Source organism: Trachemys scripta, chromosome 5 (genome assembly GCF_013100865.1).
Source record: "Trachemys scripta elegans isolate TJP31775 chromosome 5, CAS_Tse_1.0, whole genome shotgun sequence".
Classification (NCBI taxonomy): domain Eukaryota; kingdom Metazoa; phylum Chordata; order Testudines; family Emydidae; genus Trachemys; species Trachemys scripta.
In genome coordinates this window covers 134,577,227-134,593,893 of record NC_048302.1, presented here as the reverse complement: position 1 = coordinate 134,593,893, position 16,667 = coordinate 134,577,227, and the positions used below count along the sequence as shown (strand labels likewise).

At 40.5% G+C, this 16,667-nt stretch overlaps 1 protein-coding gene across 4 annotated transcripts in view; it reads left to right on the top strand.

Moving 5' to 3' along the window:
* Nucleotides 1–16,667, top strand: part of ALMS1 (ALMS1 centrosome and basal body associated protein) — a 128,204-nt gene that overhangs the window by 65,492 nt on the left and 46,045 nt on the right. For all 4 annotated transcript variants that reach the window (XM_034771021.1, XM_034771019.1, XM_034771018.1 and 1 more), the window contains exons 9-10: nucleotides 12,516–14,274; nucleotides 15,694–15,819. In XM_034771021.1, coding sequence (XP_034626912.1) covers nucleotides 12,516–14,274; nucleotides 15,694–15,819 — 1,885 coding nt within the window. The remainder of the gene's footprint in view (nucleotides 1–12,515; nucleotides 14,275–15,693; nucleotides 15,820–16,667) is intronic.

Sequence of the window (16,667 nt, the reverse complement as noted above, 5' to 3'; positions counted from 1 at the left end):
AGGCATTTGTTCAGGTAGATGCTTGTCTCTGTGTGGTCGTTGTGTGTTGCACAAGATATGTCTGTTTGCATACGGAGTCATCAGCTAACCAAGACTGCAAAATCCACAAGAGATGGTGAAATCTACAGGAAGGAATACGCTGCAGGAGTGTGTCCAGTTTATGAATGAAGATCAGAGACTGTTTTGATATATCTGGGGTTTCAAAGAGATGCCTAGTAATTTTTACTTACATGACAAGCTGGAAGCATGTTCTGTCTCATGAAAAAAGGATCTTAGCCAGGCCAGGCTGAAAAATGTTGGAAGGACTTTAGAGTGAAGTTTGCTTAATACGACATAAAAGTATCTAGTTAAACAAGTATAGGTTATAGAATGCATGTTATGATTTTTTTTATATGTAACCATTTGTTTTCAATATTTTCATTTGCTGTCATTTGAATCTCTTCTCTTTGTTAAATAAACTTTTGCTTGTTTTCACTATAAACATATCTAAGTGCTGTGTGTAAAATGGAGCAGTGATCTGACATGAAGCTGGTAAGCTGGAGTGTACTGCTTCTTTGGAAGCAGTGAATCTGAATACTGTGAGTGTCCAGTAGAGCAGGGTCTGGATGCTCGGGGATTGGAGTGTGCCTATCGCTAACCTGCAGAGGCATATTGGAGCCTGCATATATTGAGAGTGGAGTATATGTGTTGCCCGTGGCTGATGGAGTTAGGGAGCTGATCTCCAGTAGGCACAAACAAGGCTTCCTCACACTGAGGGCAGCTGGTAGCAAGGTGCCTCACAATCCTGGGTACCCTGGGAAATGTCACAACAATGGATTCCACTTTCAACAGATTCTGGCAAATTTGGCCCCATCCTACGCAGTGACCTAGGTAAGGAACTTTGGCTGTTCCTATGTTACATTTTGACTGTAAGATTTGCATCTTTGACCTTCTTCAGGGCAATCCCAAGTGGTTTTTATGATCTGTCCAGAAGATGGCAATGTAATCTATGTAGACTAAAGCAAAATCCTGGACCTAGCTAACATCTGGTTAACAAGCCTCTGAAATGTGGCTCCTGCGTTAATTAACCCAAAGGGCAACACTTGGGACTCTTTAAGTTCAGAATCAGTCATGGAGGCGTTTTTTTTCTTTTTTTTTTTTCTGCTCTTCACTGTCTAAGGGAATATTACAGTACCCTTTTGTTAAATCCATGGTGTTCAGGAACTTTGCCCTGTTAGAGTGTCTAACATGTCATTGATTCTGGGCCTAGAGTATGCATCAGGAACAGCGATAGCATGAAGCTTTCTATAGCCAACAAAAATCTTAGACCCATTTATTTTTGGGAATCATAACAACTGGATATGTCCAGGGATTTTTTGACTCTGCAATTATTCCCGTTTCCAACATGCTTGCTATCTCCTTACTTACCTGCTCCTGCATTTTACCAATCATCCGGTATGCTCCGCTGAGTGCATGCTGTGCTCTTACAGTGTTAATCTTATGGAACTATTTTGTGAGTCAGGCCTGGCCTGCTGGAAAATACCTGCTGGTGACTTTACTACACAGCCTTAATTTCTTGATTTTTTTTTTCAGTCCAGGTTAACCCTTTATATAGATCAGCGCTCTCTAGTGCGGTGTCACTATGGCTTTCAGTCACCAAATCAATAAGGGGAGCTGTCTTAAAGTCCTCCTCTACACTGCATATCCTGTTTACAATGGCTTCATGTTTGTGATACACATTTAACTGGTTTATATGCACAGTGAGGTGCAACCCTGCTTTGGGCCCTTTGTACGTTTTAAGTAACATCTTTAACCCTTTATACCACCTCAAGTTCTGCAATGTGTACTTTATTACAAGGAGTAACACCAGTACCAAATCCCCCACATGAAATGATTGATCACAGGTATTGCGATCGTAGAATTCTTTCTGAGCTGCTTGTCTTTTTGTGAGGTTTTGCTGCACTATCCCCTTCATGGATTTTAAATCTTCCCATAACCATTGCACATTCTGAGCCACCAGTTCCCCTTCTGTTTCCGTGCTACCTTCCTAGGAGTCTCTAATGAGACCCAGGGCACCTCTGACATTTCTCCCACACTGGAGGTCAAATGGGGCATGTGATGGGTTCGGTCACAGAGACCTCCTTGGGACTGTCACCTGATGTGCTGAAATTAGCTCTGAGCCCGTTTTCCCTGTCAGCTTGGAACTCCAGAACCCTGCCTTGTTGAGCCAGGCACACCAGCCTGCTGCAACACAGACCCAGGGTCTGAACCAGGCCCCCAAAGCTGCAGATTTAACTGAAAACAGCTTAGCAAGTACTCCTGTCTCCAGCACCCAGACACCCAGCTCCCAATGGGATCCAAACCCCAAATGAATCCGTTTTACTCTGTATAAAGCTTATATGGGGTAAACTCATAAATTGTCCGCCCTCTATAACACTGATAGAGAGAGATGCACAACTGTTTGCTCCCCCAGGTATTAGTCACTTTCTCTGGGTTAATTAATAAACACAAGTTTATTAAGTATAAAAAGTAGGATTTAAGTGGTTCCAAGTAATAACAGACAGAATAAAGTAAAGGTACCAAGCAAAATAAAACAAAACACGCAAATCTAAGCCTAATGCATTAAGAAACTGAATACAGGTAAATCCCACCCTCAGAGATGTTCCAATAAGCTTCTTTCACAGACTAGACTTCTTCCTAGTTTGGGCCCAATCCTTTCCCCTGGTACAGACCTTGTTAGTTCCAGCAGGCATCTTAGGTGAAAAGCAGGGGATTCCACATGACTGGGACCCCTTTGTTCTGTTCCACCCCCTTTTATAGCTTTGGCACAAGGCGGGAATCCTTTGTCTCTCTCTGAGTTCTCACCCCTCCTTCTAAATGAAAAAGCACCAGGTTATAGATGGATTACAGTGTCATGTGACATGTTCACATGTCCTGTGAGACCCCAGCCTTCATTCTTCCAGTGCTGGCCTGCACATACCCAGGAAGTTTTGCAAGTAAACCGAGTCATTCACAACCAGTTGTCCTAGTTGATGGGAGCCATCAAGATTCCAAGCCACCATTAATGGCCCACACTTTGCATAATTACAATGGGACTTCAGAGTAATACTTCATATTTCTAGTTTTAGATACAAGAATGATACATACATACAAATAGGATGAACACACTCAGTAGATTATAAGAGATCTTTTGCATGAAGAATGTTTCAATTACATTATATTCACACTCATTAGCATATTTTTATAAAGCATTATGGAGTGCATTGTCACAGGGTGAATGCTGTGGATTCTTGGGGTACCTTCTGGTAAGCAAACAGGGTAACATTGTATCCCAGTCACTTGCCCTTTTGTTTACATACATTCTCAGCATAAATTTTAGGGTCCTGTTGAACCTCTCAACTAAACAATTTGTTTCTGGGTGATATGGGGCAGATGTCAGCTGTTTTACCCCTCCATAATTCACCAAATAGCTGGGATATGAAATGTAATGCCTGATCTGATAAGATCTGTTTTGGGAAACCCACCCTGCTGAATATGAAGAACAGAGCCAGAAAGGACCACTATGATCATCTAGTCTGACCTGTATAATGCAGGCAATAGACCCTCACCAAAATAATTCCTAGAACATATCTTTTCGAAAAACATCTAATCCTGATTTTAAAATTGTCAGTGACGGAGAATCCACCATGACGCTTGGTAAATTGTTCCAGTGATGAATTATTCTTGCTGTTTCAGTTTCCATATTAGACAGAGCAACTGCTTCTGGATACCTGGTGGCAAAATCAACCACCGCTGATATCAATCTTTTTCCATTATGGGTTGGCTTGGGTTTGGGCTCTATGATATCCATAGTGACTCTGAGAAATGCTGCTTTGATCACTGGTAAAGGATGCACAGGAGCCTTGCAGAGACCGACAGGCTTTCTCCACTTTGACATAAGTCTTGCAGTATTCCTTATCTCATTTTGAATATTGGGCAAATAGAAATTTTTCTTTTGCCTTTCATACGTCCTCTCCATTCCCAAGTGACCTGCGAACGGGTAGTCGTGCGCTAGTAACATTGACTTCACGTGATGCTTTGAAGGCATGATCAATTGTCCTGGAGAGCCCTACAAACTGCTGGTTTTTGCCCACTGCGACCTCCCTATAAATCCTCCCCTCTTCTATAAAGAACCTCACCTTGTTCTCTTTTTCTGAGGCATTACTGAGCATGGCCTCCCTTATGCTCGCCATGGAGGTGTCTGCACTTTGTTCTGCATCAAACTCCATGTGGTTTTTTCTTGCACAGAGAGATGTTTTAGGCAAGGGGGAGAGTGACTCCTGCCTCCCCTCCCTTGGAGAGACATAGATACTTTCTGCTAATAAAGGTGTGGAAGACTCCTCTCCCCTCTCAGCTACCTATTCTTCCTTAGGCTTACCTTTGGAACTTAGGGACATATTCCTCTTGCTATGAGTCACAATATTAACAGTTTTGGGTAGTGATAGTATGTCATTTCCCACCGATAAATCAGCTGGTAAAAGTTTAAGAACCCCCATAGTCAAAGTACCTTGTAAGCCTTCCCACTCTAATTCAATGCAAGCTAAAGGCACCATGGTTCTAAATTGCACTAAGGCAAGGAGTTTTACCTCCTCCCTTGGGGGCATATCATCCTCCTTAATCACATCCCTCCTGACTAGAGCGATCTGGCCACCAGTGTCTCCACCCTGGCACACTTTACTGTTTGCTTTGTCCTCTTTAATGAATTCATTATCTACCACCAGGAGGCCAGATCAGATGAAATTAACTAGAACCTCCTCTGAGACCACTGACGTCTCTGACTCGAGGGTAGCCTCATTAACCTGCATGGACTGGGCATTGTCTTTGGACTCCCAAACCTTGGGGCATTGTTTCTTCTTGTGTTCAAGGGACCCACATAAGAAGCACTTTCTTGGGCCAACATCTTGGGCTGGGGTCCATTAATTAGGGCTACCAGGAGGGAACCCGTGGTGGGGTGATGTGTGTTTAGTGCCCTCTCCTCCCTCCTTTTCACCTTGAACAAACTAAGGACCCCCTTTTATGCCAGGCTTTTGGCCTTCCCTTTAGGACATGTGCTCTGTGAATGGTCTTGTATGCAAAAGTCGGCTGCTCTGGCTACCTCTTCCACAGTTGTTGGGGATTTTTCCCATTCTGCTGCCCTCATCACATCAGAGCAGATTTCAAATAAATGTTCCTGAGCAAATAGATCTACCAATTTATGATTAGTTTCTGTCCCTTTTTATACATTTTCTCAAATAATCACCCATTTATGAAACACATTCCCTGTGACTTAATTTATCAAATGGTTGATGTTTGTAAACTTTAGGAGATATGCCTCTGCAGTAATTTGAAAACTTTTTAAACACAAGGCCCTTAAACAGATTGTACAACATAGTTTCATTTACATCATTATATCATTAACCACTTTTAAGGCTTTACCAGTCAGTTTGGGAAGTAAGATGGTCATTCTGTGAGGTCATCGGGGATTTTGTATATCCTGTGTATCCTTTTGAAGGCAGTTCAATAGTCTTCAATGCTATCCGTCTCCCTGTTGTTCAGGCACAGTCTCTCCCGGCTGTGTGATCCCTCGGGAGGAGTAACTGTGGGCTGAGGGTTCTGTCCTTGTATTTCCAGCTTTTTAAACTTGTGCTGCCTTTCCATCTCCCTTTCTTGGGCAGCTGCTACCTGCCTTAGATTATCTGCTACCCGTTGTTGCTTCTCTGCTTTTCTCGGGCACCGTGCTGCCCGTCTTCCAGTTCTAGTAGTCTCTGACGGGCCTCCTCTGGTGCTACTTTCTCTGCCTCCCGCTACTGCTTCTCTGCTAGTATCTCCCTTTCCCGTGCTCGCTCTCCTTTGCTTCCTGCTCTCTACCCCTCTCTGCTATTTCCAGTTTTTGGAGCTCTGTTCTGGCCAACGCTAACTTTGAGGCTTCCGCCCAATTGGGAACTGTGCTAGGCTAGTTTCCTGAGCCTGCACCCTGCTCAGGATCAGAAACTTTCAATGGATTAAACAGTTCTACCTGATGCTTATCATATTCCATGAGTAAAGCTCTCATCCCCTGTCCTGTTTTTCCTGTAGTTTCCAAGCCATGGTCTGCAAAGAGTTTTTCCATCTGCGAATTGGTATGTTTAGCATATGTCTCTGGCCTACTCATCATGTCCTTTCCTTTGTTCTATTTCCCTTACCCAAAATAAACAAATGGAAAATAACAGTCTATAACTTTTTTCTTTACCTGTTTCCAACCTTCTCAGTATTTATATAATCTGACATATGTGCCTGGAGTGTGACCTTTGGCTAAACAGCAAACAGGGTGTAGATCCTGCGACTCCCTCACTGTGATGCTTCCCAGAGGTAGCCAGAATTGAGGCACCTCACTACCACCTGCCCTTAGCATGATGAAGCCATGTCTCTGCCTGCTGGGGGTCAGCACCTCAGCCCCACAGGCAACACAAACACTCCCCTCTAGATGTACGCAGACCCTGCTATCTCTCTACAGGTTAGCAATAGGCACGCCCCAATCTCCAAGCTTCTCCCTGGAGATTCCAGCATCTGTTCCACTGGACACTCACAGTATTCACAGATCCTCTACTTCCAAAGAAACAGTACACCTCAAAAACAACGAGGAGTCCGGTGGCACCTTAAAGACTAACAGATTTAGTTCGGCATAAGCTTTCATGGGTAAAAAACCCAATTCTTCAGATGCATGGTGGGTTTTTTACCCATGAAAGCTTATGCCGGACTAAATCTGTTAGTCTTTAAGGTGCCACCGGACTCCTCGTTGTTTTTGTGGATATAGACTAACCCGGCTACCCCTCTGATACGGTACACCTCAGCTCATCACTTTCACCACAGATCACCGCTCCCCTTAAAACACTGCACTTGTACGTTTATAGAGAAACCAAGTATGAAGTTTATTTAACAAAGCACAGAGATTGAAGGATTAGTAAGTAGAAGTAATGGAAACAAATGATTACATATAAAATAAAATCATAACATGCATTCTAGAACCTAGCCTTAATTAACTAGATATTCTCATGTCTAATAAAATATTGCTCACCAGCGCTTTACAGCCAGGCTGGCTGTGGTGACCCCCTTTCATGAGATGCAACACGCTGTCAGCATGCCGCTGCAGTGAAGGGTCCTGAGTGTTTCTTTGCATCCTGATATATCAGGCTAATCCTTTGAGCTTAGTCATAAACAGGACACTCCTGCTGGGTCCCATCACCCCCATAGATGTTCTCTTGTAGATTTTTTTACTGTTATCTGGCTCAGTATGCACATAAGCATCCCTTGTGAGGTATGCACTACACAATACTCTTGTGGCCAGACAGACAAAGGTGTCTGTTACCTGGGACATGTTCCTTTCAGAGAGGAGGTATGTCACCACCTAGGGACCTGCCTTAACTCCTGGACTTTAAGAACTTACTTTTTAGTATACATACATAATTCCTTAAATATTATCCATGCATACATTTCACAATGATTATGATGACCAGTGGGCTCTTGGCTCTCACTAGATACCTCACACACCACCCTTTGGTGAACTATTACACACATATCTGACCTAGGGGATCTCTCTGAAACCCTGTGCAACCCCTGTGTCCTCTGCCAGCTGGCAATATGGCGTTCCTGGGTCACACCAGCCTTGTGCACCCACAATTCGGTTTATAGTGTGAGAGATTATTTTATAATTTAAAAAAATCAATATAGCAGTTTAATATTTATACTAAAAGAGTTTCTGAAACAGTTTTCAAAATTTGCCACCATTAAAAAGGTTTGAAAGACACTTATGAAAATGTGATTTAAGGTCCTGATTCTGTAAAGCACTTAAGCGTGTTCTTAAGTGTCGTCGTCTTCTGTGGGACTTAAGCATGTACTTAGGCCCAGATTCAGCAAAGGGCTTATATCGCCTTTGTTTTTCAAAATACACAATCGTCGAGATTTAGCTTTGAAAAGTGGCAGTTTCCTTTACAAAGGTAGTTTGGAACACATGACATTTTATATGGATTTTTATGGCGTTTGTTTGCGTATGCTACAGGAATATGCATTTTGTTTAGGACCCAATCCTGCTGTCCTTACTTGGGCAAAAGCTCCCTTTGGGCATTTAAAACAAGCAAATTCCAGGGCGTTTAGAGATAAGGTGGAAATTCTGGATTGTGGACTAAATTGAAATTTTGCTCTCCATAAACTCAACCCTCTGAGGTTAGGTTTGGTATGGTATGTAAGTTTACTCACTGCTCAGATTTTTGGATACTTAGGCACAGTGGGGAAGAGTTTATGCATTTCTGCTTTTAACTATTTTTTTGCCTTTACTAGTTTAAGTTGGGCAGTCATGGTGCTTTAATGTATTTTTAAATGAATATCGTTAACATAAAATTAAAAAAACCCTTTATTTGTAACTACCAGCACTTCAAATTACTCAAATGGAAAATTTTAAAAATCTGATTTGTATTTGAGCTTGTTTGTTGTAGTACTATGTTAATCACTATAGTATCTGAGTGCCTGTTTTTCACCATTACTTTTTTGCATTTTGCTTAATTTGGGCGATGAAACTATACTGCCAGTCAGTTTATTTCTGGTTCTCATGCTCTCATGCTTTAGCATATGTTTGGCTTCACAGTACTGCAAAATGTTCTCTAAATTGGCGATAAAAAACCTTTGTTAATTTAAAATACTTCTATGAAAAGATTTAATAAAACCATTTACAAAATGTATAATCAAATATAAATACAAATAAAGAGAGCAGGATAAATTTTGGGCTGAATTAGTTCACATTATCTTTTATTTATTCACTGGAAAAGCATGCATGCACTCTAACATATTCTTATATTTTGTCTTTGATTAGTCAGTTAAAAATAACAGCAAAAACTTACTGTGGTTAACTTGATTAATTTTTCTGATAGGTAAGATGATTTGCTGTATAGGAAAAACCTGTCCAGACATGCCACCTTATAATTGCATTTTTATTAAGAGCAGTAAGAGGAAATTTAAAATGGTTCATACGGATTTTTGGTGCCTGGAGCTGTAGCAGAACCCTGGCATTCCTGTTCAAGGTGGGAGTTGGGAGTCTAAGACCTTCTCTCTTCTAGAAAAGTGCACCAGTTTAACTAAACAGATTTTTAAATTTCTCTGGTTAAACTGGTGTAAACCCTTTTAACATGACACACTTAAATCGATGTATTCCTTGCTTAAGTTGGTTTAGTCTTGGTAAGTTACTGACTGAAGCTAAATTGATGTAGGTAAAGGTTAAACTGATTTAAATGCATCTGTTAGGGCTTTTTATCAATTTAACTTGGCTGACTTTTAAATCAACTTTAGTTAATTGCTTGTACTTTTCTAGCATAGATAACGCCTCAAAAGCATGGTTTGGAAGAATGAACCTAATGCTTATCTTGAAGGTTTACTTGATCAAATGATCAAAGTATTTCATTTCCAATGACATTTTGGACGTCAAATTGTCCAGGATTATCTATTTAATTCATGGTTTACACAAGACCATTTCCAGTTCTACTGTGGCTGACTTTATTTGCTCATTCCTTTACTCTAGCTGTTGGAGGAGTATTTGTTTAGACATCCACATGGCCTTCTACTAATGAAATGTAAGATTACATTTTCCCCAGTTGTACAGATCAGAAGATAAATTAACAAACTACATAGATTTTCTAGGCCAAACCAGGACTATCTAAACTTTGTCCAGGTCAATATAATTTGTTTCACGTTAGCTCTTCATGTCATCAGTGGAAAGTCCATCAATTTTGAATGAATCTAAATTAAAGGAATGCAAATACTGGTATCTTAAAAATAATACACTTTTGTCCTTGTCAATTAAATTCTCTATTTCTAAAGAAATTGGACAGGGATTAAGGTTTTATGGCGCAAATATGGGCTCTAATGAAATTGATGTAAAATTTGCTGATCAAAAATGTTTCTTGTCTATTTCCAGTATGTGGTGATAATGGCACTGCTTCTGACGCTAATTTGTAACTAAAGGTGATGGGATGAAGTGATTTAAGAGAGCGGTTTTCTAGCATGTTGTGTGGAGTGTGACTGATGCATCTCAATGCTGTCTGCAATGGGGTTAAACAGTGTGGCCTCTCTTTAGTTAGCATACCCCTTTGACACGGAATTTTAGATTGCTAATTGAGAATTTTCTGCATGCATCTGGGAGTCTGGTGTTTGTTTACTTACCTATCAACTTGTTTGCAGTGTGATCTGCTCTATAGAGGTGTATTTTATTTCTAGTTTTTCTTTTAAAGATGCCACCTGTTATATCTATCAGGTAAGCTGCTGCAGAGAAAAACTGTTTGTGTTTGGTGTTCCTTTCCTAATAAGGATATTCTTGGGAACCTAGCTTTTATTCTCTTCTATTAAACAAAACAAATCAACAAACCTGCAAGAGATGCATTTAAAAACAAAAAGCCTTTTTTTGAGTGGTTATTATCCTTGGTAAGTCTGCACATACGTTCACTACAATATAGGTGTAAATGTAACACCTTAAAATGTCCGTTATTTATCATGAAAGCTTGAAAGAGAGCAGAGAGCCTGGTATGTTCAAACCTTATATCGGCATACTTGTGTGTGCATTATTTAGTTCTGCATTACAGTAAACAAATTTGGCACAGTAACCAGAGCTGGCTAAAGTACCTTTCAGATCTGTGTCAGCATATAGTGTACTTGTTGGTATGGAACTGTCCGCAAAAGACTGTGCAGACTCCAAGCTTCAGTTTGTTGTTTAGAAATTAAAGAGCTGAATATAGAGGAAGATATAGTCTGTACCCAAAGGAGTTTATAATTGAAGGGCAAACTCCAGCCATTTAAATTGATGGGAGTTTTGCCATTTACTTCAGCTGCCCATGTTAGCAAGATAGCACGCCAATAGATGAAAGAGAAAAGATCCGACAAACTGAACATCATGTGACCAGGAAAAGGAATCATCAGAAAGTAGAGCAACACTTATTTTCTGATTAATTGATGGGCTATACCATGTTTTATTTAGTTTTTGCTTTATTCACCTGCCAAGGCAAGTCTGTTTTTATTTATCTGTCCTAAATTATTGTGCAGTTGCACATTTCATAGCAGAGAGACCTGTGTTTCAGTGGTGGATTAAGTAATTCCTGTGTATAGTTTCAATGTTAATTTTACATTTGTAAAGTGCTTTGGGATTAAAGGTGTTCTATAAGTGTAGGATCATTATCACAATTAACATAAACTTTTATACATGATTGAAAACATTAAAAAAGCTGGCTGAGATGTTTAGCTGGTGGCTTTACTGGTCTGGTAAGTAACTGGTCTGGTTTTAGAAATCTAAAGATTTCTCCCCTACCCCTCCACCCTTACTTCCAGTACAGTTGCAAGCAGTCTTACCAGTTTTTGTAAAACAAAAGAATGTTCCTATGGAATACAAGCATATTTTAATAGGAAAAAGATGATGTATGTCTGGAGAGTGAAAAGTTATTGCTAATTAATAGTGGCTTTTTAAGAACTGGATATTTTTTTGAATTCTATTTTAATTTTCTTGTCAGTATGACATTGGCTTGCAGAAAGAGCACTATTGCTGATCTAACGCTTAGATTGCTGTTGGAACGATTTGTTTCCTAGTGGGGGAAAAAAGAACTATTGAATGTGAGAATTAAAATCACCAACATTTAACTGAAGACTTTTCTCATGTATCAGTTTAAAGAACAGCTTTTTGCTTTGCTTTTATCAGTAATTGAAGCTTTCTTTGATTTGTGTGTGAAGCATACGTGCGCTTAGAATCATAGAATATCCGGGTTGGAAGGGACCTCAGGAGGTCATCTACTCCAACCCCCTGCTCAAAGCAGGACCAATCCCCAACTAACTCATCCACTTGGCTTCTTAAACTCTGTTGGAGTGGAACAAGGGAGAATTTTTATGTGCCCTGTTTTATTTCTTAAAGTGACAGCTATGGCATGGCAAAATGTCTGACAGCAGTAGTGTCCCATAGTATCCAGTCAGGTTCTAAGTAGCTAGTGGCCTAACCATATCAATATTTGTTATTTCTTAATGTCTAGAGGCCCCAGTTGGGGATCTGAGTCCTGCTGTGCTAGACACAGTACAAATGAGAAGTAAGAAGACCGTCTCTGTTCCAAACACTTTATAATCTAGATTTATAACAAGATGGGACAGGATGGATGAAACGAACAGCTGGTGGGGTAGGGAAGTGGGAGAGCACTCCTCTCTATCTCAAGAAAATCTATATATTGTCTATTTTTCTACAGTAAAACCAAACCCTGAAGAATACTATCAGAAAGGTAAATTACAGTGGTGGTATTGTATATTGTGGCATTGAAACTGAACTGACTGCTTTTCTGGCATACATGAAGGCCAGTCTTGTTATGTTTACAGTCGTATTAGCAGTTGTGTTCCAGAATGTGTGTATTTTCTGTGTGATGGCAAAAATAGGGTTATCATCAACTTTGGTCCTTACTTGAATTGTTAAATTCTTATTGCACAACTTATTTTTTTTTTCAAGAATCTTTGTGGTTTTTTTGCATTTACAGGATCCACGGGGAAACAGTTCAGAGGCTACATCGAGTCACAGCCATAGTCAGAGGCAGAACACAGGACACTTCAAATCTCCAGTTGGCAAACAGTTGCAAATTGACAGCCAGACACAAGATTTCAAACTTAATGAGTCTCTAGAGTTAAACACAAGACAGGTCACACCAATATATAGAAGTGACCCTGCTGATTCTTCACCACTAGATGATGCACAGTTTAAAGCTTTGAATACCATCCAAAAACATATCCACCATCAACTGCAGACGCTCAGAGCTAATCCCTTTGATGCTAGCATTGAGCTCCGCACACCCTTGTGTAAAGATATGGACAAATGTTTGATGGGATTGGTGGATGCTTCCAGTGCACCAACAGAAGAGGACATGATTCTTTCATCTCAGAAGAAGCTGTCTACAGAAAAACCTTCTGTAGAAGTTGCCAAGCAGATTACTTCCATCACTTTTGCATCCCGTAAACGTTCCCAGTCTCCTGTAGCTTCCACTGTCCTTAGTGCCAGTCTCAGTGAAGATACTCTTCATGGTATAATGCCTTTTGAAATTAGATCTGTTAGTGCTAAAGAGCAAAGACCTGGCAAGCAACAAGTGGAAAGTCCTAAATCATGTCCTTCATCAAGCCCAACAGCCACTCACTCACTTGATAATGATTTTAAGTTTAGTGCAGATAAAGACAGGTTTCAGCATGTGCCCATTGCTGTTGGCAAACTTGGAACTTCTCAAGAAAAAGACATTTTATCAGGTCAAGGTTCTAAAACCACATACACTGACCAAGGACTTACCCTAGTTGCAGATAGAATTGAGAAAGCTGAATCTTCCACTCACGATACTCTTGGGTTGGGCAGACATAGTGCCAGATTTTCTGGGGTTGATCATGATATGAAATTTGATCAAGAAGTAAATGTGTTTTATCAACCTTTTTCCATGAGTCCTCATCAGCAGGGAAAGATGAATCTGTACAGCCAGGTTCCATTTGCAGATAGCTCAGAAGGTCCAGTTCATAGCCTACGAACCCCTTTGCTTAAAGACCATGGTACTTTGTTGGAAAAGGAGGATAAACTTTCTTCTGATATGTTCTCTGTCAGCCAGACAAATGTTGAGACCGGACATGCCAATGTGGTACATTGTTCCTCCCCAGATAAAACTTTAATGGCCATGCCTGAATCTCCTTCATCTCCAACCAGGAAAGCACTGTCTTGTGTCCACATAACTCTCTCCCCAAAATGCAATAATTCAGAACTGTTCAGTATATTGGACACTGAAGCTGAAACAAGATCTAATGACAGACTTAAGACTGATGCTCAACAAATGCCTTTAAGCTCTCCCCCCAAAATTTTGTTAGAATCTGCCTCTAAATTAACTACTGAATCTATCTCGAAGGATCAAGGTTCTTCATACTTCCCAAAACCAGTATCTTCACGAGATTTAAGATATATGCCTCTGGAAAGTAGCCAGAGGGTACCATTCTCAAGGCAAGTTCACACCAGAGTTTTGGATTCATGTGGACATAATCTTCAGGATAATTTCAAGACCACAGTTTCTGCACAAACTGGAAAGGCAACATCTGATGCCATAACTCAGATAACAACAGAAAGTCCTGAAAAGACAACATTTTCAGCAGAGATATATGTTAGTACTGAAGATGGTGAAACCAGTACCTTTGGGCCCTCTCACCAGAGGGCATGTGAAATTGCTAACCTAGCTACTTCATCTCTGAACCACATTTCGCCTTCCCACAGGCCAGCTGGTGAGAAAATCAAAGTGTCTTCCATGAATCTACAATCTTTCCTCTTCCACACAACCTGTCAAGTCAGATGTTTTGATTCTTGTGCACTTAGTGGGAGAAACACAAAATGTTTTTTTATGCACTTATTTTTAATATTGATATTTGAAATGATGCATATTAGAAATCATAAGGATGCTCCCAGACTTATGAATTGGCAGGTAACTAATCGCATATTACTCTGTGGGCAAAATAATTTATTTACAGAGCTACTGAGAGAGAATGTGGTAGTGATGATGTATACCCCAATAAAATCTGAACTCATGTGGCAGATTAACTCACATTGGTGCAAGCAGTGCAAATTGTACCTCTTTGCACTAGTGATCACTGCTGCACAATACAGGTATATGTAGACTCATTCAGTTTCTATAATATTTCCTCTGTTCCAAACTCTGGGTCTCTCTCCTCTTTGAGGTGTTGTGTAAAGCGACATCAGTCAATCGTGTGCATATGGGGTGAGAAGAGATCAGATGTCTTCAATATGTGAAGACCTCCAGCTCTGTTTAAATGGGAATATAAAGAGATCTTTTCAGCTACTTGAACAATTGTTTATCTTCACTATTAAGAAGCACTAAGTGCTCCAGCCCTTGCCACCTGCAGCAAACAGAATCTTCCAGTGGAGCTGCACCATAGTTGCACGTTATATTTGTTGACCTAAACACAGGCCGGTGATTTCATTAGCTATTACTCTCTGTGAGCAATGTTGGTATGTGAATGAGCTTTTTCAATTTATTACAGGTCTGACTAGTCACACATTTTATTAATCTTTAAGGAATGTTATAAATGATTAAGCCATCCTTTCTAGCTATTAGCAGGTCAGCTTTCTAACTAGCAGGGAGACTCCTTTCTGATAATTCTTTTTAATGAGCGTATTCTCTAGGGCAGGGTTTCTCAACCTGTTTCTTTCTGAGGCCCACCCCGACATGCTATTAAAAACTCCAGAGCCCACCTGTGCCACAACAACAGTTTTTCTGCATATACAAGCTCGGGCCAGTGTTAGGGGGTAGCAAGCAGGGCAGTTAGCTGGGGTCCCATGCTACACGGAGCCCCACGAAGCTAAGTTGCTCAGGTTTTGGCTTCAGCCCTGGGTAATGGGGCTTGGGGCCCCAGGCTTCAGCACTGTGCAGCATGGCTTTGGCTTTCTGCCCTGGGCTCCAGAGCATCTAACACCGGCTCTACTTGAAACCTGCTCACAGCCCCCCAGGAGGTCCCAGACCCCTAGTTGAGAACCGCTGCTCTAAGGAAATAGTAAACTGCAAATTGAACATAATCTATGCACCACATCTTCCAGGATCTCTTTGGGTCCTTATCTATGACCTCTGCTTTATTACAGTATTAGGCTTTGCTGATTTCTGTTAATTGCACTGCTCTCCATTCTTGCAGATCAGCCTCTGCTGCTGCCATATAAGCCTTCTGGAAGTTCTGAGATGTACTATGTTCCCCATCCGATGAAAGGACCCAAAATATCTCCTGTCAGGTCAGAGACCACTATTGAGAGCTCTCACTCAGGTATTTACATTTCTCAAAACTTTTACAAAACTGAGCCAAATTCTATCCTGCGTTTGAATGCATAGTTCTAAGCTCTTGCTGTAGTCAATAGGGCCAAGTATGCATAATCTAATTGCAAAATGTCCCAATGAGTTAAATTCAGCTCTGTTACAACATGCAGATCTTGAGTAACTCCACTGATTTTTAATAGTTACTTTATCTGGATTTACTCTGTGTAACTATGAGTAGAATCTTGTCCCAGTATATTTATGCCACTTACGTTTTTTAGCTTTGTAACATAAAGATGTGACATCCTGAATTTGAAAGATGTGGTCTAGACTTCTCTAGTCAGAGACTTCATTATCTCCGTCTGTTGGGACTGAAAGGAGAAATGTGTATGTGTTTCACACAACCTGACAGATTTTCCTTTAGTTCTTCTCTTTCCACTTGGAATTGCTTCTTCATTTGGGCTTGTTTCATTTCTTCAGCAGTCCTCCCATCCATCCTGATCTAGTTCCCTGCTTTAAATCTCTCCTTAAAATGTTCCTTTTCTCTTTAGCTTGTTATGGATGCATTCTGAAGTGTAATGTGATACCATGTGTTAAGGAAGGTATATCATAGTTTTTAAGGTAGCCTCAACTTAGGTGATTTCAGATTAGAAACTTGTTTTTTCTTAAAGCGGTTTATAGTTGTTTCAAAAACTGCTAGTGGAGTGGAAGAAAGAGAATGATTCATCAACATAGTCTGCCCTGCTTCTCTCTAAATACGGTTGCTATGTACAGCATATGCTGCTCATAACAGACATTAAACCTGAAAATCAGGTCTATACTTCAACCTGGTCTCCCTTTTGGCACCCACAGAAATTTTCA